The sequence below is a fragment of the Barbus barbus genome, assembly GCF_936440315.1.
Source record: "Barbus barbus genome assembly, chromosome: 32".
NCBI lineage: Eukaryota > Metazoa > Chordata > Actinopteri > Cypriniformes > Cyprinidae > Barbus > Barbus barbus.
This window is the reverse complement of record NC_136760.1, coordinates 18,763,949-18,789,855: the sequence shown is the minus strand read 5'-3', so window position 1 is coordinate 18,789,855 and position 25,907 is coordinate 18,763,949. Positions and strand designations below refer to the sequence as shown.

At 36.4% G+C, this 25,907-nt stretch overlaps 1 protein-coding gene across 1 annotated transcript; it reads right to left on the bottom strand.

Moving 5' to 3' along the window:
* LOC306852045 (TANK-binding kinase 1-binding protein 1-like) lies at window positions 1–24,920 on the bottom strand (the record flags this gene model as incomplete). Its single annotated transcript, XM_079388642.1, has 9 exons — window positions 1–2,277; window positions 3,401–4,182; window positions 6,199–6,314; window positions 11,812–11,873; window positions 12,411–12,610; window positions 14,933–15,077; window positions 15,721–15,825; window positions 20,203–20,328; window positions 24,696–24,920. The coding sequence occupies 9 exons, from the start codon at window positions 24,918–24,920 to the stop codon at window positions 2,146–2,148; spliced, it is 1,893 nt and encodes a 630-aa protein (XP_079244768.1). The 3' UTR covers window positions 1–2,145.
* Window positions 24,921–25,907: the final 987 nt, after the last annotated feature.

Sequence of the window (25,907 nt, the reverse complement as noted above, 5' to 3'; positions counted from 1 at the left end):
TAGCGTCCTCTTGGCTCTTCAATAGATTTGGCGAGTTCTCACAATGTCCCAGTGGAGGTTAGTTGTGTATGGTCAAGAAGCCATATTCACAAAGCTTTATCCCCTGAGTTATTTAAGAATATCACAAAGAAATCACACACACCAAACTACAGGGCATGAGACCATATACTTTGAGCATCCAGAAAAGCATTCAGTTTGCTAATTTGACTGAATGAGAAAAAAACACTGTCTTGAGGAGCAAGGTAACAGCAATAGCTCTTTAAATAACTCCTGAGCGAATCTTTGTGAATAGTGGCTGAAGTTTTACTTTGCTTCTACTCTGCATGTTCGTGGACAAGGGTGCAAGACAATATATAATATATATATATATTTATATATGGAAACTTGTGGGTGATTATGCAGAAATGGATTGTCTTTACACTTTAGCTGCAATGTTTCCACGTCTGCACACTATTCATTAAAACTGTTCTTCCACATATTTCAGGGTAATATTCTTAAGTGGTACTTGGTCATCATGTGAAAAGAAATGAAAAACAAGCAGGCTGTGTCTTTGGTTGTATTGATGGCATTTCAGTTTATCCACACTTGTATTTCATCGTATATTGAATGGTGACATCATAGACAATTCATATATTTACAACATCTGGGATGGTATTTTCCAGAATATTAGCAAATACCAGATAAAATTAGATGACCAATTGAATGAAACCTCCACCCAGTTATTTGACAGACAGCATACAGCTTCTTATTTTGCGCTTTGCTATATTTGGCTTCATAATTTCTCACATGTGCACCAGCGATGACTTTGTGCTACTTTCCCATTTTAGTTCCTCTCTATTTGGGTTAGTATCAGATCCAGTGCCCTCGTTTTTACAACGTCTGCAGAATCAGGGAAAGTAGCGAGAAAGAAGACTTTATAACATAGTATAAGGTACACCTGGAAGAATAGGGAATAGTAAGGTAATTAAACACTAATTAAACACACTCAAATGGGTGCTGTATCGCTTGAATTAGCAGTTCCAGTAGCTTGCTTTTAATCTTCAGCAATCCATTTGCTCTTATCCAAGCTTGAAAAATGCATATCTATATTATATAGGTTAATACATATAATTGGCTTTAAATACAGGTATACATTTACAGTACATTAAAAAAGTTTGAACTGATAAAACAGATTGCACTCTGTGATGTGATCAGACGAACAAATATATTTTGTTAAAGCAATTTTTCTTAAGTAATTACATCAAAAACAATCCACTGTCTAAGTGTACTATATGGAAATCACAGTATTACTGTCTTGAGAAACAACAGTAACTGGTGTTTTGTCAGTGGTTGGCTAAACTGTGTGCACAGAGCAGCAATCATTATGTATATTATGAGAGGAAATTCTTTAAGAATATTTTTAAGAAAAAATCTTCCCTTTTTGTACAGCCAAACTCCCCGGAAGACAAACAAAATAGATGCGATTGTGAATTTACAGATAATTACAAAGAATTCAGTTTTGTTAAAGGGAAGTCCTGCCAAACTAAGATATATTTAAGGGTATTCAAGACCCTGGAGTATTAAAAAATAAATTATATCTATAAGGTTTTACTTTTTTTTGCCTCAGTGTTAGTAATATTGATGAAGGTAAACTGGATATTAAGTGCTTATATAAAGTGCTGAAATTCAAATTATGCAACCGTTGGCCATTATGTCTAATATTCCCTCATATTCATCCTCTATAGCACCCTCATAACTACTCAGTTCTCCAAAAATGGCCACAAAGCACATTCTGTGACCACATTAAAGTGTAAATAATTAAAATAATCATGGTAACTGTAGTTAAAAGTTGAAATGAGAGCCTTAATATTGCAATATGCTCAGTCAGTTTGGTTTAGTGTGTGTAACTGCTGATAAACAGTGTTTAAAATAGAAAGTTACCATTTTTCATGAAATTTGTGTTGAAAAGAAGCGATATATAGAGATATAAGCCATTCATGACACATTTGAGTTTTGGAGGTAATCACAGATCTCCGTTTCACCTATCAAATTGGGAGACTGGCCACAGGTGCATCGCCTACATTCTGTCTGAAGGCACCCATCTAAAAATACCAGGAGCAAAGAATGAATGTAACTGTGGAACAACAGAAGGTCATGGCGTGGCTGTCAGATCTTGCTGTTCTCCAGGTGCGAGTCAATGTGCTTGATCAAGGCATCATCAGGGTAACCAACAGGGAAGATTAGCTGGCACAGCGGGCAGCTCCTGACGTCACCCTCTTCCTCTGTCTCCATCCACAGCTGTAACGGGCAAAGTGATATGTATGAAAGCCATAATGTTTTAAAATCTAACAAATAAAATAAATGTGAAATGTGTATTTTATTGAATTTAAACTATCTTTTCCTTTTGCAGCTTGTTTAGCAAGTAAGCAATATGGATTTATCTGTAAACACTGTCTCCATGGTGCTTTCAAAATATTTATTTGTTTGTTAGAGCAGTCAGACACAGCAACGGTGACTCAACCAAACTCTACAGGAAGTTGAATTGGGAATACAGGATGTGGATTTTAAATTAATTAAATGTTATTCCACAATTATATAACAATTATATAAATGTTATATGTAAATTAGGAAACAATGCTAGGGGACATTTCAAACTTTAAGCCTTTTAAAGATTAAGACATGGCTTTGTCATGACTTAGCAAACCTTTCTTTTTTAATTAAAAACATTCTCAATTCAATTCTGAATGCTGCACAAGTTTGAGGAATCCAGTCTGAAAACATTACTTTTTAATTCCGTTTGGTGACACAAATGGTGAAATCACACACTTCACCTTTGTTGCTGTATATTCTCAGGTTCATTGGAAAAATGTGCCTCTACCTACACTTTTGCAAAACGCCAAAAACATATCTATTTATACAGTTCACCGCATTTTCTAGCTCAAATGAACACTAGTGGCGGTAAAACACAAACAACTTTTACTCCTTTGCTTTTTTATGATTACAGGGTAAGATTTTTAATGAATAAATACTTTTTTGTCTTTATTATCTAGAATTTTGTTCTATGGGTCTATGCACAACACTATATTAAGACCTCAAAACACTATAATGCATGATTTATAAATTGATATATTTTGACATTAGCATCACATGGCTTTTTTGATGTAGTAAACTTGCTTGGTAGCTCACCTGGTACAGCATTGCACTTTCAATATGGTGTGCTTGGGGTACGAGTCAGATTTATGTTCATCTGTTTTGGATAAAACTGAACATGCTTTTAGCGCCACTTACTATACATTTCACTTTGAAAGTGTCACGAAACGAGCCAGAAGCAACGTAACATTTTGCAGAAATGTCATCACAGGCACATTTCCAATGAGCCTAGGTAGGTTATTCTGGCCACTGAATGTGATTTTCTACTCACATTGATGGACGGCCAAGACTGGGCATGCTCTGCGTGCAGGTATCCAGGTGGGTGACAGCTTAAGGTGCTGGGACGGGAAGGAATTGGGAAAGCGGAACAAGAGGCGGGGCCTCTGGAGCTTGATGAAGGGCTCGACATTCCCAGTGTTCGCGGAGGACTGATAGGATGAGGGCAGGACCACTCCTCCTCATCCTCTGAGGACTGTGGAGGCTGTGGGGATGGATGCAGAGGTGCTGGGCTGGGCTGAGGCTCGAAATGCAAGTGGGACATATCCGAGTGATGGAAAGACAGCTCCCTGGACAGCCGTGGAGATTCAACCAAACCCCCATCGCCTCCAACCCCAGACTGAGAGCCCTGTCTTTGAACTAACATGTGCTGGCTTCCTCCATGTTGTTGTTGCTGCTGCTGTTGCTGCTGCTGCTTGTGGTAGCTGTCGACATATGGTCGAGGTTTTGGCAAAGTGGACACCGGGTCCAGAGTGAACCGTGGGGGCCGTTGATAAGCCGATGGATCGGCTACTTCAGAGTAACTGCGTCTTCCCTGGAAACTGGCCCTCAAGTGGTGGGAAGTGGGCCTGCAGGAATAGGATGCGGGGCCGTCGCTGAGCTCAGGCAGAGGCGAGCGACGATGCATGTCTGGAGAGAGACGCTGCAGCACTGGCGAGCGCCGCTGGGGAACAGGCGAATGGCGCTGTTGTATGGGAGAATGACGCTGTTGGATTGGGGAATGGCGCTGCGGAACAGGAGAATGCCTCTGGTGAGGGACAGGAGAGTGGCGCTGAACTAGAAAATAAACACAGGACATTTAAAAAGTGGGAAGAAAATCACCAGAATGAATATTAGACAAGATACATGTTTAAACAATTACACTGAATAAATGCTTGAGATCAGTGTTAATCTTGTCAACAAAATTACTGATGATATCGCTGTTTAAAGCCAGCCTCATATATTAATCATATACCATAACTCAAACTACTGGACAGACGACAGTCTTCTCTCTGGAGATGTATGTTTTGGCTTTTTCCTCATTTAAGGCACTTAAACTGCTTGCCCCGGCAAGCTCACATTTATCTGCCTGTCATTTTTGCCTCCTCCACATCTCAAAATCCAATCAGCAACCAATAAATACACATTTTTCTTTATAATCAATTTGTTAGACCTGGATGTATGTCACAACATGGAAGAAAACCCTGTTTCATCATTATGAAGCCTTGCTTTTACAAAGCCAGAATTTTCAATTTATGGTTTAAATTAAATTGTGGCCAGGAAGTAAAAATTAGAATGAACAAATTTAATAAATATATTTATGGGGTTCCGTACATCGTAATTTAACAATAATATTTTTCATCGACAGTAACAAAGACAAGACGAAAAATGCATCATGAAGATATTTAAACAATTTAATTTAAAATACTGTTGATTAAAAATAATGCTACCACAAGATATTAACATGCATTGATATATACATACACACAAAATATTACAATATCTGCACAAAATCACATGCAAGTGAACTAAGTTATGAGTTAGTCAGTGAATATGATATACGTAAAACATGGGCATTGGGTAATGACATGTAGTTTATGTTAAATTTATATGGCTAAATTCATATATTTGAATATTTTATTTCATTAATTGTAGCATGATTCATTTTATTACCGGAAGGATATCTTAAAAGGAGGTGAAATGAGCACAGTCCCTAATGGACAGATAGACGTCTGTAATGACTTCCTCTTTCCCCTCACATTTCCTCTTCTAGATATTTTCATATTGTTTTCCTGTGCATTCACCCCAGCACCTGTGGTAGGCTACTTATACACCACTTTCTGACTAGCAACGGGTACACAAGATGCTGTACAGAAGATGCATCTGTCACTCAATCATAAGTCTTAACGTGCATACACTGAGCTTCCTGCAATCGTGAGATTGCAATCAGCTATTTAGAGAAATCAGTCCTTCTATCTATGAATCAGTAGGTTTTTTTTCCCCTCCATCTCCGCTTCTGCTTTTTGGTCTGGTTTCCTATATCAAACGGGTTGTGTGGTTGAGAGCAGAGGTGCTAAAAAGATAAGGGGGGAGTTGTTTATGTTCTCAAACTCTTCAGAGACATGAGAGGCGATCAGAACATGTCAGCAAAAACATTCCTTGTGGAATTTAACCAGACAGCAAACAAGCAAGCAATGCTAAAAAAATGCACCCACCTGCTGTGCTGAATTTTGATGAGTTTGACAAATTGGCATTATTACAAAGAGGTTTATTAAAGTATGAAAATATGATTATTACCTAAACCAGGTCTTCATTACACTACATGGGAAAAAGTATGAGCATCAGTATCGTCAGGTGTTGGCAGTGGACGTTCCAACTCATCCCAAAGGACTTGAGTGTCGTGGGTCCAACAGTTAAGGCATTAGAATATAAAGTAATACTTTAATAAAAATTAAATAGTGATTTCCTTTTTCCGGCCATTTGAAATGGGCTTCATCGAGTTTTTGGAGCTTGTACCTAATTAAGCCAATTAATTCGTTCTATAGCAGACTCTGTAAACTGGTTGAATCCTGTGACAAAGCCACATTAAATAAAGTCACTGAGCCCTTTCGAATATACAAACGGGTAATTAGAAGATGTCTACATACCTTTAGATATATAGTGTATGTTTATAACTCTGTAAAGTGTAATTATAGTTGTGTGTGTATATATATATATATATATATATATATATATATATATATATATATATATATATATGTCTCTAACTAAATGTACAATATTGATGAAATATTGAGATCCTTGTCCTCATACCTGGGCTTGCCGGCTCCTGTGAGGCTTTTCGCAATATCTCTGTCTGTTTCGAGGCCAGAGCCTGTAGCTTGCCCAACTCCTCTGTTAGTTCAGTATAGGCCAAAGCCAGATTTACTCTGTAAAGAGAGCAAGAGAAAAAGAGAGAATGAGAAGGGAGTGAGAAAGAGAGAGACAGAGGGAATTAACTAAACCGTTTTTGTCTCATAACCACCTGTAGTCAATGTAACCGATAGGATTGCATCGTGAGTACTTAAATTAGTTTAATTCTTTATATGCAAAATTTCTATTTAAAAATCTATGGTGGCATGCACACAGATTAAAAAACAAACAAACTAGGTGCCAGGTGTAATTAACATCATGCTATTACCGTCTGCTAAGATGGAACTGCACTTCATCAATGCAGCAGTAACACTTAGCATGTTAACACATTACTGTATAACTGACAATGACAATAAAATATCAGCACTATTTCCTTAGTACTTAACTGTGTGACATTTAAAAGCAATAATAAGAAGCAAGTACTGTAACAATGGTTGACAATTATGTTTATGACACAGTTGGTAACACTATTTAACTGCGATATGTGTCGCTCCACCAGTGAGAACATAACGCATGACTGGTACAGAGAAGAAAACAGTGTAGTTTCAAATCATCTGACTCTGCAGTCACTCACCATGGCAACCAAATTTCTAAAAAGCCTCAGTCATCACAAAAATGGGCAAGTGATTTCCTACATAGCTCTGCAAGCCTTTCGCAGCTCTCTGCTGCCTCTTTCTTCACGCATAATACAGTAACTTTAACAAATAATCAATTTTAACGTCCATGTATTTATGTATATTGTTGCTAGTCATGTATTAAGCAATCAGTCTTTCATTATCAATAATAAAATAAACCAGTGTGATTTATATTGCAATAATGACTGAATGACTGTACAATATCTCTCACTTAACTCACAACCTTCCTTTCACTGATATTCATCCATTTTTAGCAAAAAAAAAAAGAAGAGATCAGATTGTATCTTGGTTTTATCTAGCTTACTCAAAAGATACATAATTCAAATGCACAACAATCAAATAAGTCTGACACATTTATGATAACCATTAAAAAGCATTTTTTTTGGTAAAACATGCCAGTTAACTTAGATGCAAAGAAACAGGAACTATGTCATCAGAAAGGCTTTATCTGATTATACATTGACCAAATTCACAAAAACCTTCGGTGCTTTATTATAAAAAGACTCATAGTTTTTGAGATGGTGTTAGATATATCAGGAGAGACGTTTCAGTTTTACACTTCAGAAGGCACGTGTGACCGCTCACTTTTTTAAAATGCGTACATTCGCATGAATTTGACAACCACAGATAAGTATATACATTATAAGTAGTATAAACATCATGCTGTTAAATTAATTTCAAGTCAACACCATTATGGGTGTCATTTTTAAAATATTTGTATATCAAATGTAAAACAGCTCCCTACAAAAAAATAAAAAACTTAATTCAAAAGCGTTTAAGGTCAACTACCATTTTGACTATGTAATGCCACTAATATGTATACTGCACATTTGGATTAATTGTAAATGGCAATAATGACTAAATATAAAAAAACAAAAAAAACATGAAGAGGGTCATGAACACAAGAAGGGGCCAAAACTAATGAAGAAGTTCACTGCATTTTAATAAGATGAGTTAAATGAGTCATCTGCCACCAAAGCGGTCAAGTGCAAAGTCACATCTTGTCAATTTTCTCTCTCCGTTAGTGGAGGACTTAGCTCTCTGTCTCTTTCTTAGTCCCACACACACACTCAAATTACCACATGGCCCAAAGAAATCTCCATTAGCTGAGTAAGAGAGAACCCACTCTTGCCTTCTATCTGTTTATATTGAGACTAAATACCAAAGAACAAGCTAACATCATTATAGACAAAGTAATGGAACGTTAGCCTTAATTTGTATTCGTAGGCCAAGCGTTAACCAGTGATCTGCTAAGTTGTCTTCTGTTGCTGGCCAATGAGCCATAGCATTGGATATTCTTACCATTGTGCTCATTGTGTCCTTTATTTGGCCCTCTGGGCTCGTGAACATCCACAGTCAGGCTCAAGCAACCATGGTATTCAGTGGCAACGAGTTGTCTTTCTCCTCCATCATTAGCAACGCATGAGCAACAACTCATCTGTCCAAGTGTCATCCTCATTTGATAGACACTATCTATCAAAGAGGTATTTACAGCAGATTTAGATGATGTGTGACACTTTTTTTCTCACCTCCTCACATGCTTGCTCTCACACACACACACACACACACACACACACACACACACACACACACACACACACACACACACTTGCATGCACAGTATGAATCTTAGGAAATGGCCTATGAATGCATCACCTTTTGGACTGTTCACTGAAATGTTCTATGAATGTGTGAACATCTTCCTATTAACATAAATGAAATGAAACCAGAGTAGTGTTGCTGGCCTGTTCTTTCTGTCTATCTATCTATCTATCTATCTATCTATCTATCTATCTATCTATCTATCTATCTATCTATCTATCTATCTATCTATCTATCTATCTATCTATCTATCTATCTATCTAGTATTATACATCTATATAGACAATACATATGAGTGTGTACATTGAAAGGTAAAATCACAGCTCTTGAAGTATGAAATAAATTCTTTAGTTGAGCATCTGCAGAACTATTGAGCACAAAAATAAGAAAATGTAAAAAAAAACAAAAAAAATGAGTGGGAGGATGTGTGTGTGTGTGTGTGTGTGTGATTTTTATCTGAATATTGATGATGTTCTAGTGTAGGAGGGTATGTGGGCTGCTTGAGCGATGTATGACCTTTGTGCTGAAACTAGTATCTATAATATTCGTCTTCTTATGCAAACAAATGTTGGCTATATGAATTTATCTTTTATTTTTCAGCAAAACTTCAATCTAAAGCAGCCAAATAACTTAATCAGCACAGCCTACGCTGCAGACAATAAATGTAATCAGAAACAAATAAGTACCTTTTGCCAGAGAGCATTATTATAAAAATAATTGCAAAACATACTTCTCAACCCTTCAAATCAGTATGTTTGGGTGGTAAATCTTTAGAATACTGTTCCATTGTTAATAAATAACTACATAAGAACAAATGACTAATGCACTATTAACATTCTAGTAGCTATTATTAATTAACAAGAAACTCTGATTAATGATTTAGTAAGTAATAACGCTCAGTTGAAAGTGGTAGTTTACTATTAGCTAATCAGTAACTACTATTTCTTCATATATCCCGGAGAACTACTATATACATGTTCATAATTAATGTGAATTATGCATAATGTATAATTGACTCTAAAGTGAAGATCATGATAATCCAGTAGCAGTGACTCACGTATTACAAATCATTCTAAAGGAACTACTAATTACTAGGATCTGTATTCTAAAGTGAAAAGCATGCTAACTTCCTAATATTGACTGATGTCGTTGTAAGCTTTTGAGGCATATGTAAGGCTTTAGATGGCAAGACTCAAGTGTTACATCCTTCTAAAGGAATTACTAATTATTTGCATCAGTATTCTAAAGTGAAGGTCATGGTAACCCATTAGTAATGACTCAAGTGTTACCAAATCTAGAAAAAGGAATTATAATTCTGAACCTTACAAAACCCCCAATTGCTTACAATGACTTTAGTATACTAGAGAGTTATCATGTTATTCACTTTAGAATACAAATCCAAACAGTTAGTAATTCCTTATGAATACTTTGGTAATATTTGAGTCATTAAAGTCATTACCATGACCTTCACTTTAGAATTAATTATACATTATGCATTATTCATAATAATTATGGACCGGTATACATTAGTTCTTAGTTCTAAGGGAGGTGTGAAAAAATAGTAGTTGCTATTTAGCTAATAGTGAACTACCACATTCGACTAAGCTCTATTACTTACTAACAGTGTTGGGAAGGTTGCTTTGGAAATGTAATAGGTTACTGATTACTTTTTGATTACTTTTCCAAATTTCTAATGTTTTCAACTGTTAGGCTGCTCATTTTCAAACATATAAAGCAGGCAGGGTTAACCTTAAAGTAGTACTCAACACTGATCACTATCACTTTCGCAATTCTTTATCCCTTGAATTAAGATTATAACAATTTAATTGTAAAGCGCAGCTACCACAAAATCAGATTTACTTTGAGATCATTCTGAGGTTAAATACTTAACTTAATATTGCGTTACTCATTTGTTCCTGTGTAGTTGTTTATTAATGATGGAACCGTACTCTAAAGTGATTCCCTGACAATCTTCAAGCGACAGCTGAAAACTCATCTCTTTCAACACTATTTGATTTAATCTCAAAAACAAAAAACAAAAAAACATTGTCTTTCTCTTTATTTATTCCTTCCCTTTCTAGCTTGTACTTGTTTGGAACAATGCCTGAAACTGGGTATTATGAGCACATCCTGTGTCTGTTTGCCTCATTAAGATGAATCACGTTATGTATTCCCCAATTGTAAATGGCTTTGGATAAAAGCGTCTGCAAAATCACTATATATATATATATATATATACACATCCAATAATTGAGAAAATATTTACTCTGAGGTGACACTCTCGGGTTTATGGACAAGTTCAGACAATACCTTTTTATACACAGATACTGCTAAGTCAATTTAACTGCCAATGCTTTAGCTAATTTTCCATCCAATAATTTTTCATCTAAATTTTTAGCTGATGGAAATGCCATGCATCGATACCACTTCTCAAGTGTTGATGACTCAATGATGATTTAAAATCAAGACTTCACACTGATGCTGACTAGGTCAACATACTGGTTAAAACTGTACCTGGTGAACACCAAAAAGTTGCCATTAAAATCAATATAATCTGTGCACTTTTAAGTTGAGTTTAAACTTAAGTTAAGAAAAAGAATGTAACATCCGCATACAGTATGTGAAACAATTAGTGATACCAATTGCAGTTCAAAATAAACCTGAACACTGTGGAAATGGATTGAAACCCCAGATTGTCTTTTGCCTTTTCTTTAGAATCGGTGTCTATGAAAATGAAAATATTTTTTTCCCAATAAACCCCTCCACCAGAAAACAAGACAAAAACATTGAAAACTTCCAGCATAAGAATGTCTGAGTAACTGCATAAAAGATGTTGGCCGTTTTCTGTTAAATCACGACTTTTACAAGAACCAGCAGTTCAAACAAAGAGGGGGAGTAGAGTGTGAAACTGAGGTGCAAAAGAGACGTAGGCATTACTTGCGACCTTCCTTTCCAAGAATCCCCATTTCACTTCAACACAGGTTACTTTCAGTTCACCTGTATTCTCTTCAGCGTCAGTTTAAGAGAACACTTTAGACCACTTCTGTGAGAGAATACTTTTAGACCACTTCTGTGAGACTGTGATCTGGAGGCTTGCCAATAGCTATACTGCCCTCTACTGGCAAATATCCATGGCCCACTGATCCAAAGGAAACTAGCCATGCAACTGCAGCAAATAATATAGCAGCAAAATGTAATCAAATTGATTTACAAAAGCAATAACTTAAAAGTTAATATGCACAGCTGTAAGCTTTAAATCAATGAAACAGACTCTTACTGTTCATCTCCAACTTTCTTTATCCACTCCACATCACACTGTCCACATGTGGAACTCACATCCTGTGCAAAAGAGCAACATGTCAGGCGTCATACTTTCTGTATATTACTTGTATTACTGTAAATGCAATCAGAATTATATGTGAACCTACAAAAGTTTGGAGAATTTTAATGTTTTTGAAAGGTTTCAAGGCTGCATTTATTTGACCAAAAATTCAGTCAAGACACTAATATTATTAAATGATTAAATTATTACAATTCAAGCTAACTAACTAACTCTTGCAGACCCTAAACTTCTAAATCATAGTATATTTGGCCTGAAATCTTAAATCTGAAGCCTAAGGCAAGAAAGGTCACGACACTGCTAGATTTGAGACAAAATTCAAAGGCAAAATTCAGTTGCTGTGCAATCAAAGTGAGAATATTTTTGTATGCTTTATTACTTATCACTTTTTCTCCCTCTGAATCAGAGAACAGTTGAGACAAAACTGTCGGTTACAGTATTTATCAGTGTCTCAGAGACCTGACTTCAGGCAAAAATCAATTTTGACAATGTGTAGTTCCTATTTGAGTCATTAAGCATGTGTGTTTGTTACTGACCCTCTGTCTCTGGTTGCTTTGCAATTCTCTCAGTTCTTCTCGTAACCTCTCACATTCTCCTTTTAGCTCCTCCTCCCTTTGACACGCCCCCTGAGCCTCATGCCGTGCCCCCTCCAGCTCCGCCTCCAGACGCTGCAGTTTGAGGTCAGAGAGTGTGTCCAGGCTTCGGGAGCTCTGTAGGGTCATGGGGCAGTCTAGCACTAGAGACATAGGATGGTTATTATGACCAGAAAAGTCGAACACATTGCGTCAATGAATAAAAATCAATGTTCGTCCAGCTAGGATAGCAGAATTGCACATTAAAAGGTTAAAATTAACTCCCTACCTTTTCAAAGTTTAAGTGGCGTTTTAAGTGGAGACAGAAATAATATAATAATGCTAGGTTTCCTTGAACATCTTGTCATATGAGGCTGCAGACAAATTGTCTGCCAGCATGTCTTTGAAGCAACATATCTGATCTGTCACTCAAAACAGAGCAACAAATACCTCATTTGTGTTTCTTTATGTTACGTAATGGGAAATTCTCTCCTTCATCAGCCAAAGGGAACAGACGCCAACTTACAAATTTCTGGACAGGGGGTTTGGTGGCCGCCTCAGGGCCAATATTGTTAACAGGGCTGAAATCCAACCTAAAGTCCCCCTACACACATCCTTTACTCCATGTAGCTTTGAAACCTTGAAGATGGAGAATGCAAGACTGAACTCTTTCCTGTCAGAGCATCCTGCTCCTCACCCCCGTCGTGGGCATGGTGATTCAGCAGCTCATAGAAAAGCCGTCCTTGAGCCAGCAGCTATTGTGACAGTTCAGCAATAAGCAAGCTGAAAACACACACCCCTGCACGCCTACATCTCGCACCAAAACAGCAGTGAAATGATTTTTATTCTTTTTTTTTCATATTTGCATGTAATATTTGTATTCATGAGCGCACACAAAATTGACATCATTCTTGTATTATTTTCTGACAGGGTTACAGAACATCTCTGTTGCGTAATTTACATACAGTAAATACATAACTTGCTGGAGTTCTCTGAGATTATTTGACTTCTGTTGAGTGCCTTTGAGTTTGACTGAAACGTTTTAGATCCCAGAAAGGGGTCACAGGAGAAAAGGTGTGACCTTCTTCTGCCAAATATGCTTTCCATTTAGTTACATAGTCTCTTTGTGGTGAGAGTCTTTTCTGAGCCTCAGAGACAGTGAACGGAAAGAGAGAAAGGAAATGGGAAATGGGGTAAAATGAGAGAGATGCAACACAACACTGTCATCAGGGGAAACAACAAAGAGGACCAAAAGAACAAAAGGACTGACGATTGGCCCTGTTTGAAGTCCTCCGTAGGAGAGGTGTTCTTTGAAAAAACGAAATTAGGCTAGATTGAAAACTGGATAGAAAATGTGATGCATATATAATGAAAAAGGACACTTCAAAGACCACAATACACAATCTGTTGTTGAAGTGGAATACAAATTAAGGAGGCACATAAAATTACGAATCATGAATGAGATTGTATGCTAATAAACAACCTGATATATTTTTATATTTATATATAAATATAAGATATGTGTGGCTACATATCTCATTTGGTGTTGAAGATGACCCCCCCCCCCCCCCCCCCCCCCCAACATGCTAGTTAAAGTTATTAGACTAAAACTTACTGATTTTACTCATAAGGGATATACTTATTGTGTTTCCAGTTAAAACTTACCAGCCTACAAAACATTGATATATACACTCACTATACAGTAAGGTAAAGTATAATTGCCTTGCATGCTCTCAGTCGAGATTATACTCAAAATGCTTTGCACTGGTAGGCTACATCCAAAGAAAAAGGCTATTTTAAATCTGGGGCATACACTCTGAGATTTTTGTTTGATTTTTGTTTGACTTTGATTTCTTCTTCTTCTTTTTTTCTTTTTTTTACATTGGGCCAAATTTCAGCTTTGTAGTGCACCGTTTGTAGGGCAGTGTAACCTCCCCCAACCGGCAATCGCATGATTGGATACATTTCTGACATGTCCCATGTGTTTACTTCACATGTACAGTATAGTGTGAACAGTCAAGTTGCAGCTTGCAGATCAGATTGCATGCAATTTACTTGTACAGTGAGAGTTGGTATTTAATTACAGGATAATTTAAAAGTTTTAAGTTTTTAAATAGGTTGTTGTATTTAATTCAAAATTATTATTTTTTTAATTAGTCTGAACAGAAAAATGAAAACTTATGTTTACCAACCTAATCCAAATCATATCCATATGTGATACGTGATTTTTTTTTTTCTTTTTCATCTCAGTTTGAACAGACTTCAGATAGTTTTCTTGTCGTTCAGGACTTAAAACAACTGTAAGATCTTACAAAGTGCAATATTGTCTGAATGCACTCACTTTTGTTTCACTCTGTTCTTGTATAGTGACCTATGTGCACTAAATGAGTCAGTGTTAGTGGTTTTATGCACACATCAACAGGTTCTAGGCCACTGAGTGATTTATAAATGAACACCTGCATGCATACAGACAAAACAAGACTTACTATGCGAGTCAGGGCTGTGTAGTTGCAGATACTGCATATCTTTATTGTGTAGCTGTGTGTTGAGTTTGTGTAGTGAGCTCTCCCTCTGCCTCAGAACTGCCTCTAAACTGTGGATCCGCTCAACATGTTTCTCCACCAGAGACGTCTGAGCCCGGAAGAGAGCGAGAGAAGAAAGAGACAAGAAGAGAAGGAGAGGGAAAGAGAAAGAGATGGGCACAAAAGTAAAAGATTAAAAAACACCATGAAACACCAAAGTACAGAGAGTAAGGCAGGTGATGAGGGACTGATCAAAAGATATACAAGGGCAAAGAGGCCATTACTTCACCATGCAGATTCTTCCGGCATTCGTGTCCATAAGGAATTTTTGTCAGCAATAAAAGATGAGAACAAGTAGATGTAACAGCTGATAGCTGACTGAGTGTTTCAGAGAGGCGAACGGCACAGATGCTCAAACGCTTGCATCATGCAATTTTCAAAAACTCAATTTTTTGGTCCCAGCCAAATCCATTTGAAGCCATTTGAGACCCGTGTTTAAAACTGAGGATGCAAATGCGCATGTATGATTATAGATATCCAGCATCATCCACTTATATGAGGGCTTGGCTGGGTAATATAAGAGCGCAATTACATTTGTTAGGACGTATGAGAGTACAAGATTAATCAAATGGACACCTGGTTGGATTAAAGCCTGAAGCACATGGAGAGGCTAATTATCACAACTGCCCATCCGCTCGGCAGTCAAACTTAGCATGGATGTGGTGAAATTAAAGTTTTAGGAGAGTTCTCACCATCTTGTCGAGGTCTCGCTGAAGGCTTGACTTTTCCATGTGGATTTTCTCATAGGCCTGAATGACATCTTCAAGCTGCTCCTCTCGCTCTTTGCTCTTCTGAAGCTGAGAACACAAACACTCCTATCATTAAAAAGACTTTCCTTTGGCTTAACCCCTGTGTGGTGGGTTATCATTTTTGCGACTCAGCCAGTGTTTGTGGGTCTGGTGGACCCGCTGCAGTTTTGGGTTATTAATTCAACACAATCAAAAATTATATGTTAAAATACTCAACAGATGTTTACTTCATCCCAATTACAAAAAATATAAACAGCATATATGGTCAAAATTACCCTTTAGATAAATCAGATAAATCTTGCCCTTTACCTTTTTTAGATCACATTTATGAATGAAAGTGCTACAACCTTGTGCGGGAATGGCAGGGGCAGAAACACAAAACTCACACTTGCACTCACACTCTTACAGACTCTCTCTCTCTCTCTCTCACACACACACACACACACGTTTATTTTTGTGAAAAGTGGGGACATCCCATAGGCGTAATGGTCTTTATACTGTACAAACTGTATTTGCTATTGCCCTACACCTAAACTTAGCCCTCACAGGAGACTGTGCATTTCTACTCCCCCAAAAAAACTCACTCTGTATGATTTATAAGCGTTTTGAAAAGTGGGGACATAGGTTAATGTCCTGAAAAGTCACCTTCACCTTGTAATACCTATGTCATACCTGTGTCATTATACAAATTTATGTCCTCATTTGTCACAAAAAGGCACGCACACACACACACACACACACACACACATAAACACTTATATCAGGCCCAGACATTAGGAAGACAGAGTGAAGGTACATGGGACCTAAAATTTCCACTCTTTTATTAGCCCCGAACATCCTGTATGCGTGTGTGTGTGTGGGGGGGGGGGGGTACACAGGGGCGCGGGAAGATGTTTTATGTAGGGGGTGCTGTGGGGGGGTTAGTCAATTTCTGCATATAAATAATACGCCAAATAGAAACAGAAAATCATGCTATAGCCTACGCACTTTCATGAGATCGTGTTAGACATCAATTAGCTATTTTACAAATGGGAATAGGCTACAATGAATTCATAATGTTTTACATTCAAGCTGATTTCAAGCTTAAAAACCCTTCAAATGTATATTGAAAAGTTCTTTAAAAGCATCTGGAATGCAATAAAGTAATTTTACAGCTGTTTTTTAAAGCATTTGCTGCATGGATTAAAAAGCTAGGCCAATAAATAATTCACATAGGCCTATCAGTCAGACAAAATTGCGTCGTAGCAAATTCTTTAAATTTCAAGGACAAATATTACATACTTTTTTTTTATTATTATTGAATACAATTATAAAATAAAACGCAAATTACAATGGGGCCTGTTTTAGGCTTTCCCTTATTTTTATATTTGTGTATCATATCTGTGAGCCAGTTTCGAGTTGCCGAGTTTCTTGTTCTGGCACACTCTGTTTTCCTATTTTATAAAAGCACAATATTGATATTGTGAATGCACACAAATAAAAGTAGACCCTTTACAGTTCCAAATGATGTATTACTCTTACCTTTATGAGCAAAAATCACACGGCGTATTTTAAGTTGTTTTTACTGTAAGAAAAAAAAAATACAAGTGACCGCGCTGGAGCCTCCGCGTCCTACAGCTCGCTTCATCTTCCACTCTCCACACAAACTGTTGGATATGCGTCTAACAGCGCACATTTATATAGGTTTTTAGTCAAGTCGTGATGATTTGATAAGGCTAAATGAATCAAACATAGGCGAGCAACTCACTGCTAACGCTGGCCGCTTGGCCGTTGCTTAAAAGAAAAAAACAACAACATTTAACGGAAAAAAATGCTCCCAAGGTTTTTCTAAATTAACTTTATGAAGAAAAAAAAAAAACGAAACATAGCCTAATCACTTTTCCATTACATACAAAACTGAACTATTTTAATAGGTAGCTATAAGCTGTTTTGGGAGAAGGGGAAGACTCATATCGCTGAGAAAAAAAAAAAAAAGTTTAAAACATATTTTTTTCCCAGTACATCCATGATATTTCCATGTTCCGCTTTTAAGCCACAACCTACAGATCCCACAACACAAACATAACATTCACAAACATAAGGGCCGCCGGTGGTGGAGCTGGACACGGAGTTGGTGGTAGTCGAATCATTTACGCTCGTCCTTGAAACTTTAATATTTTTAGGGTTTTTGAAAAACTCATAATTATCTTTTGTGACATGCTCATGTGCTTCGTGTCTAACTGAAATTACGTCCCTCAAGGTAACCTTAGTTACGCGTTGTAATCGGCAACAACAAATTTGATTGGTTAATAATACAAATCCCAAATATTCAAGTATAAATATACAGTATATATATATATATATATATATATATATATATATATATATATATATATATAGCCTATATATATTTTTTTTATTCACAACAGTTTACAGTTGCCCACAGAAAAAATCAGGGGGTGCTGCAGCACCCTCAGCACCCCCTGTGTACAATGTGTTGTCATTGAAAATTTGTTCTGATATATGTTCTTCACAGAAAATGAGTCAAGGCCAATGAGTCTAAGATTGAAAAAATAAATAATAGTATGATTTTTCTTTTGATAAAAAGTGAAAACGTTCCCACAGACCCGAACACCATATGGCTTTAATACACACCTGATGATATTTCAAAATCTTAAATTCACACAGACATTTTTTTCATTTTTCATTTTACATTAAAGTGTGTATACGCTCTTGAATTACAATGACAGCTGGGATGTCCTCGAGCTGTATAATGACAAGCTGTTGTAACATTTGGTATTAGGCAGGTGTACGATAAAAATATATTAAAATCATTCTCATTTTGTCAATTATTTCTTGTCACATTTCCTTCCTATTATTTTTGTTACCATTATGGATTTTATATGTCCCTAGTAGGCCAATAAGTTTTACACACATGACCTAAATCTTATTCCGTTATTAACTTGATTGTTCACCACATGAAACTCCTTTCTGAAAGATCCATTTTTACAATAAATTTTACATTTACTATAAATGATTTTCAGATATATATACATGAATGAAAAATAACATGAGAAAATCTAAGAAATAAGAAATAAATATAAAATGATTTTTAATAAAATGTTTGTCTATTATAAACAAACAAGCTGAAAATAACTGTTTGAGTTTGTATTAATTTATTTTATTATTGACATGAATATTTTTTTCTTTATAAACAAAATTAGTTACAACCTGAAAATTATAGCTATAATCCTATTCTATTATTTCATTATCACACTTTTGCAGAAAAAAACAGCAAAAGGTATATGATTACTGATTGGTTTCTAGTTGATCACATTCATACTTATGCTTAATTTTGACAAAACCTCAGATAACTAAGCTGGTTACAAATCAGCAACAGTAAACCAAGCATTTATGTTTACAAGAAAAAAAAATTACGTTACAAGTTCGAAATGTAATAGTTGAGTGGCGAAAGGGCAAGTGACTGTTCTGTTAACTGATCATGTTGCATACAAGTTTCATTCTTTGACAAATTGCTTGTCTCTGAAAACCGACATGGTGTGAGAGAGAATAAAAACATTTATAGGCATAGAGTGTTCTGCCTGATATATAAAAACAAAAATAATAAAGTGAAATGTTCTTCCCTGCACTTTCATTTTAATACAGACACACATAAGCATCTACTTCAATTATAATAAAACACACCTCTCTGCAGTGATCCTTTGGCTTCACAGATAATAGTAGCTTATTTTCAGAAAATATGACTGAACAGGGTATTTACTTTCAATAGCGCTGCATTAGATCTCAGCAATAGCTCATGACTGCAAAGCTCTGGGTCTGGCTTTTTTTTCTGGAAAAAAGTGAAGAATAAAACACAAGAAGACACAAATCGAGAAGGAAGTCAAATGAGGAAGGTGGGGAAGAATAAGGAACGTACACACAAAGTACCAAACGTCAGCAAAAGCGAGGGAGGTGTGGGAGAGAGAGAGGAACAGATGACAAAGAGAAATCTGGCTCTTCGATGGAGCGAAGGCTGCTGGGTGGCTATGGAAACAAATAGCAAGCATCATTAATTAATGAGACGCTTCGCCAGGCAATAAGCCGAGAGATGCAGAGAGAGAGTATGATCTTCCCGTTTACACTCCACATCACAGCCAGTCGGGAGAGACGATTGAGAGCGGGCTTCAGGCACGCAAAAACGAACACTCGTTCTTGGGCTAGATTACGTAAGGCCCATGAATGACTGAGCATCTGAAGTTGTCCTTCATTACCCAGCTAATCGTATTACCTCTCTAATCTTTACATTTTGTGAAGTGTAATCCAGATTTACAACACAATATAGCCAAGTCATACTATAACAAGCGGTGGTTCGAAATTAGCAGAACATCAGATGAAATACAATCCAGAAAGAGGTGGGTGGGTGTATTTAGGTGTGTGTCCTCTCACCTCGAGGGTCAGCATGTTGACTCTCTGTTGCAGACTGCCATTTTCTGACTGGAGTAGCGCTGTGTCTTTGGGCTCAAAGGAGCAGTAGGAGTTCCTGTCATCTCCAAACTCGCTTATCATGGGGAACTGTACACACAAATGTACAAAAAAGTGGCACAGGGGTTATCATTTTTGGAGCAAAAAACGTCATATTTACTGACAGCCTGCAATCTGGTTTAAAAGGGCAATGTCTGGACTGGTTTAAAACTGAGTATTTAAATGAAGTCATTGTCATTCTTTTCAGCACAAATATGTAAATGATGTCTACAGATTGCACATTATTCACTAAATTCAGCACAATTAAAGTTGTACAGAAAGCAGTTGGTACACAATTTTAAAACAGATGTTTGTGAAAAATCCAAAGCAATTCTAATCTGGAAAAAATGGTGTAGGATTTCCTTTTTCACTTAGAAATTGCTATTAAATTTCACAAATAATTACAATGAAACGGCAAGTAACACATTGAATTAAACATGAAATTTGAAAGTAAAAAATAATGTTTTTTTCTAAAATGTACTCCAATAATATTTTCCAAAAATATTTTTTACAGTGTGAAAGAATCGAGAGAGGCTTTATAACTGGGCATATAAATCATGATACAGTGTATAGTAAAGGGCATTTTTTGCATTTTAAGGAGTGGGTCAAGCTCTGGCCTGTTACCCTCTTACATCCCTACTTTCCTGTCTATACTTTACTTTCCTATAAAAACAAAGGTAAAAAATATTTTTTATATGTTTTATATTTCAAATAAAGGCTGTTCGTTTGAACTATTTATCAAATAATCCCCCAAAAATGACCACCACTGATGATAATTAGAAATTTTTCTTGACCACCAAATTAGATTTCTGAAGGATCGTGTGACACTAAAGACTGGATTAATGACAAAATTACACTCAAAAGTTAATTTAAAATGTAATAAAATCACAATATCACTGTATTTGGTGAGCAAAAACTTTAAAAGCCTTATGAACCACAAACGTTTGAATGACAGTGTATGGCAACAGTGATAAAAATGCTTCTGAAACGACCTCCGGGTGGGATACAGTTAGTGAGCAATATACAAATAACCATTCAGAAACATCTATACAGCCAGTATTAGTATCAGGTAATTGCCAGAATATATATAGAATATATATATATAAATGCGACTTGGTGACTAAATAATTTGAGGGGTTTATTAGTCACTTGGTATCAAACAGTCCTCTCAGTTCAAAGAGGTCTGCTCTTGTAGGCTACAAGTTCAGCTCCAACATAATCTTCTACCTCACTACTGGCATCAATAGACGCTGTGTGCTTTGATGTGCAGGATCTCATATATTTTTACTCCTACGAGCTGTGTGCATTAGTTCCCCACATTTAGCCATTTACTAGGCAGTGAGCCACACTGAACGCAGAACACTGGAGGCGCTCTCTCTCTCGCCTTCTGCAAAAACAGCTGTTCTTCAGAGGCTAGCTGTCGATGGTGCGCATACATGCATATGTTTGGGCAGAGCCAAACCAAAAAGCTTTAAATATATCCAATCTGGAGCATCTTCTACCTGCAGCTCCCCAGAGGCCTGGCAGCAGCCCAATCTAGTTGTACTCAAAAATCACATCAAATGAACCAGCAGTTTTGTAAGTTTATTTGCATAGCACTTTTCACAATATATATTGTTCCATCACGTTCAGCATCAACCTATATTACTATATTTAAATATTTCTAATACTGGTAGATCATTTATATGATACCAAAATATTATGCATTTAGTGTCTTCATGCTCAATAATTGCTGTCATTTCTGAGCACTGATTATTTTAGTGAAAAGCAACTAAATCACGTTTAAATATTAATAGAGATGTTATCTACTTTCTTAACAATCGTGTGATCTAAACAGCATCAGGAGCATCTTGTTTTTTGTGTATAAGTGGCTTTGTGAGTTTTCATGTGAGAGCCTGACATGGTAATTATAGAGAGCATGCATACTTGTTTATGTACTGCTCGGCTCACGTGTCAGCTGGGCTATAAATAAAGCTCTTTCATACTTGAAGGAGGCACAGCTCTTAATGAGTGCTGTCCAGCCACAGTATTCAGCTGGTGAACAATTTTTCACATGGGAACTGCAAACTCCATTACAGTTAAATTTTAAATAGCCTTTACCAGAAATAGTGGTATTACTATTGGTGCAATAATAATTGATGGGTCTCCACCATTAGATTTTTCATATTTTTGAAAGAAGTCTCTTATGCTGAATAAGGTTGCATTTATTAGATCAAACATACAGTAAAAACTGTAATATTGTGAAATATTACCATTTTAAAACAAGTTTTCTATTTTAATATAGATTAAAATATCATTTATTTCTGTGATGGCAAAGCTGAATATTCTAGTTTTCAGTGTCACATGTTTCTTGAGCACTAAATCAGCATATTACAATAATTTCTGAATGTTCTAAATGTTTAAAACAGTTGTGTTGCTTAATAGTTTTGTGGAAATCATGATACACTTCTTTTCAGGATTCTTTAATTAATAGAAAGAACAATTGAAATATATATATTTTTTGTAACAATGTAATAAGTCTTTGCAGTCACTTTAATGCATCTTTGCTAAATAAACAGATAAATCATATCATTAATCTCTCAGATTCATGTTTATGTCTGAGTGTCTCACTTTCTCTTAAAATGTTGGAGCACCACATATTAAAGGCTTATCAGAAACGTAGATTGACCTTCTCTTTTTGGGGTGCATTTCCCGAAAGCAACTATGGTCATAAGTTCCGTTGTTACCCAAAGAGGTCAATGGAACTTGCAACCGTAGCTGGCTAATGATGCTTTTGGGAAATGCACCCTTGATCTATTGAACTTGGGTTGCTCGACACAGGAAGTGGTTAGTTTAATTATTGGATTTATGCTCTTTCTCAGTGCAATTCTCTGCTGTGTGCTAGTTATCCATATTATCGCTTGCTATGTGTGTCCACTCTGCTCTACTCTAATTAAATGCCCTATATAGTATGTCTGTGATCGTGTCACTGTCTCTGCATTAATGTGAGATGAGGCAGGAGAAAGGGTTCGGGGCTAACAAGGATGTCTACACCCCATTTTTTAACTCGATAATTATGCCATATATATATATATATATATATATATATATGGCACTAGCTAAAAAAATCCTACTCTGGTATAGTAAAAACTACAGGTTAGTTTAATAGGCTGCGACATTTGAAAATGAGTCATTTTGATATTTTAATAAGCTTAATTATGTTTAGCAGACTATTTTATCTACAAGTCTACAAGAGCACATTGAAAATCTGGGATGTTTTTCATTTAAACCTGGAAATAAGCTGATAGTTTTAAACAAGGAAAGTTACATAATAGTAATTTAAGATTCTGCACTATTTCTAGGTCACTAATCAAAAGTTCTTCGTGCTTCCACTGAAGCACAAGATGCTTTGTGGATCATTCTCAAATCAAGCTGGATAACATGATCATAAGGCTTTACACAAACTGGTAAAAAGTGCTGCGGTCATATAAAATAATTGCTGGTGAATTTTATAGCATTTTCACAAATGGTCTTTAAAGGAATAAATCACCCAAAATGAAAATTCGGTCATTAATTATTTACCCTCATGTAGTTCCAAACCCGTAAGACCTTCGTTCATCTTTGGAACTCAAATTAAGATATTTTTGATGAAATCTGAGAGCTTTCTGACCCTGCATAGACAGCAACGCAACTACCACGTTCAAATTCCAGAAAGGTAGTTAGGACAATAGTTCCCACAATCCCCACCAGCAAAATTTAAACACGTTAATAAAAGACGCTGGTTGGAGATGTATATTTATATTGGTATATACTGTATGCTTGAGGTGAACATTATCTTGACCATTATTCACTGTCTATTAAGACAGCTAGAGTGACACTGAACCTTTTTCCTGTGGAATCCTGGGAGAGGGTATGTCCTTGAAAAAATGCTTTACACTGTGAATTTGGAATTTTTGGAATTTGGACCCCAATGTATAATTTATTGATTTTAGAATATGTGGCCTCCATGGATGATATATTTATAGTATGAGAGAAATTAACTATAGAGGAGACAGTGAAGAATAGCAATGCTAGGCACTTTTAGTGTTTTAATCATTAAACATATTAAGACATATTGTAAAGTATAAGTATACAAAGATATTGTACTACAGTACACGTGAAAACTGTTTTTTTTTAAGTTGTTGAATTACTGGCGTATTGGAATACTATTTCAATCTTTTTACTTAAAAAATAAAAGACATTTAATTAAATGTGCTACTTGTCTTTATTTTTAAACTTGTTTCTTTTTTAATTTTCTGCAATTTCTGAGGGAATAAGTAAATCCTACACCATTTGTTTTTTCAGTGAACTGATCTGCCCACACTGCCGGTAGATACGCTACTAACTGCTGATATCTGTTGCAGTATCTGAAACTAAAGGATCCTTAGGGCGTTTTGTACCTTTATCTCGTAAATCTTGAGTTTTCTTTTGATGTCTGCATTTTCTCGCTCAAGGCCGGCCAGTCGAGTCTTAATGTCCTGGTAGGCGCTGATGAGGGCGAAGTGGGAGGCAGAGTACATGTCTTCTGATAATGGAGAGTTTGACCAGCCCACCCCACAGCCATCTTCTTTCAGACCCTCATTACCCCCCAGCAAGCCCAACTGCCCCCCGAAGAGAGACTCCATGACCTCTGATCCTCAACCTGTGAGATGCAAGAGAGAAAGAGAAAGGTTGTTTATGTGACTCAAACATGTGAGCTAATCAGCTTTGGGACATGCACTCTTTCATCTTGAACATAATTTTTCACTTCTTCGATGGTTTTGTTGTCGTGCACAAGCTCCACTTCACTGCACTCAAGATAATTATTTTCTTTCGCAACTACGCTTCTTCTCATTAGTATTGACATCCACACCTATGTCTGTACAAACCACCAAACCATGCCAAACAAAAACCAAACGCCAGGGAGGTTTTCTCTTTCTCACCCACGTGTCCTTTATCTTCTCTGGACATGTTTGGCCTTTTGGTTACAATGTGGCCTGACCACAGTCATTGAGACTTGAGATACTTGAAAGAGCGGAGCTGCATGACCTGATTCAAGTACACGCTGTGCTGCTAAGAGAATGACATCACCGCCTAGCAACTGAGAGTCCCTGAGATCACCTGTATAGCTGCCATTTTTTACAAGCTCTTACAGGGTCAGCGAATTTTGTGAATACAGCATTGTGATTACATTAAAGTTGCTGGAGAAAAAAATATGCGCTTCCAAAATCTACTATCAGTCAAATTTTTTATTGCTACTGTACGTATAAACTGTGTTCTGAAACCTAATGAGCTGCCTAGCTGTCTTCTTCTAAGGCAGCATCCTAACTGAAATGAAACCTCATAAGTGACAGATTTGGAGCGCTCTATATAGGCAGTAACTGTGAGCGTCATATAAATAGTGCTCTGCACACAAACCACAGAGGAGACATGACTCATAATCAATGGCAATAGTTTGCTGTTAGCATGTTGCTAAGCTAACGATGCAATACATAAGCAATTGTTGTATATACTTAAAATTGTAAGCGGCCCATTTGTTGTTAGACTGAAATATATATATATATATATATATTTTATATACATACATTTCAGTATTGATTATGTACAGTAGCATTACTATAGTGTATTTTCAA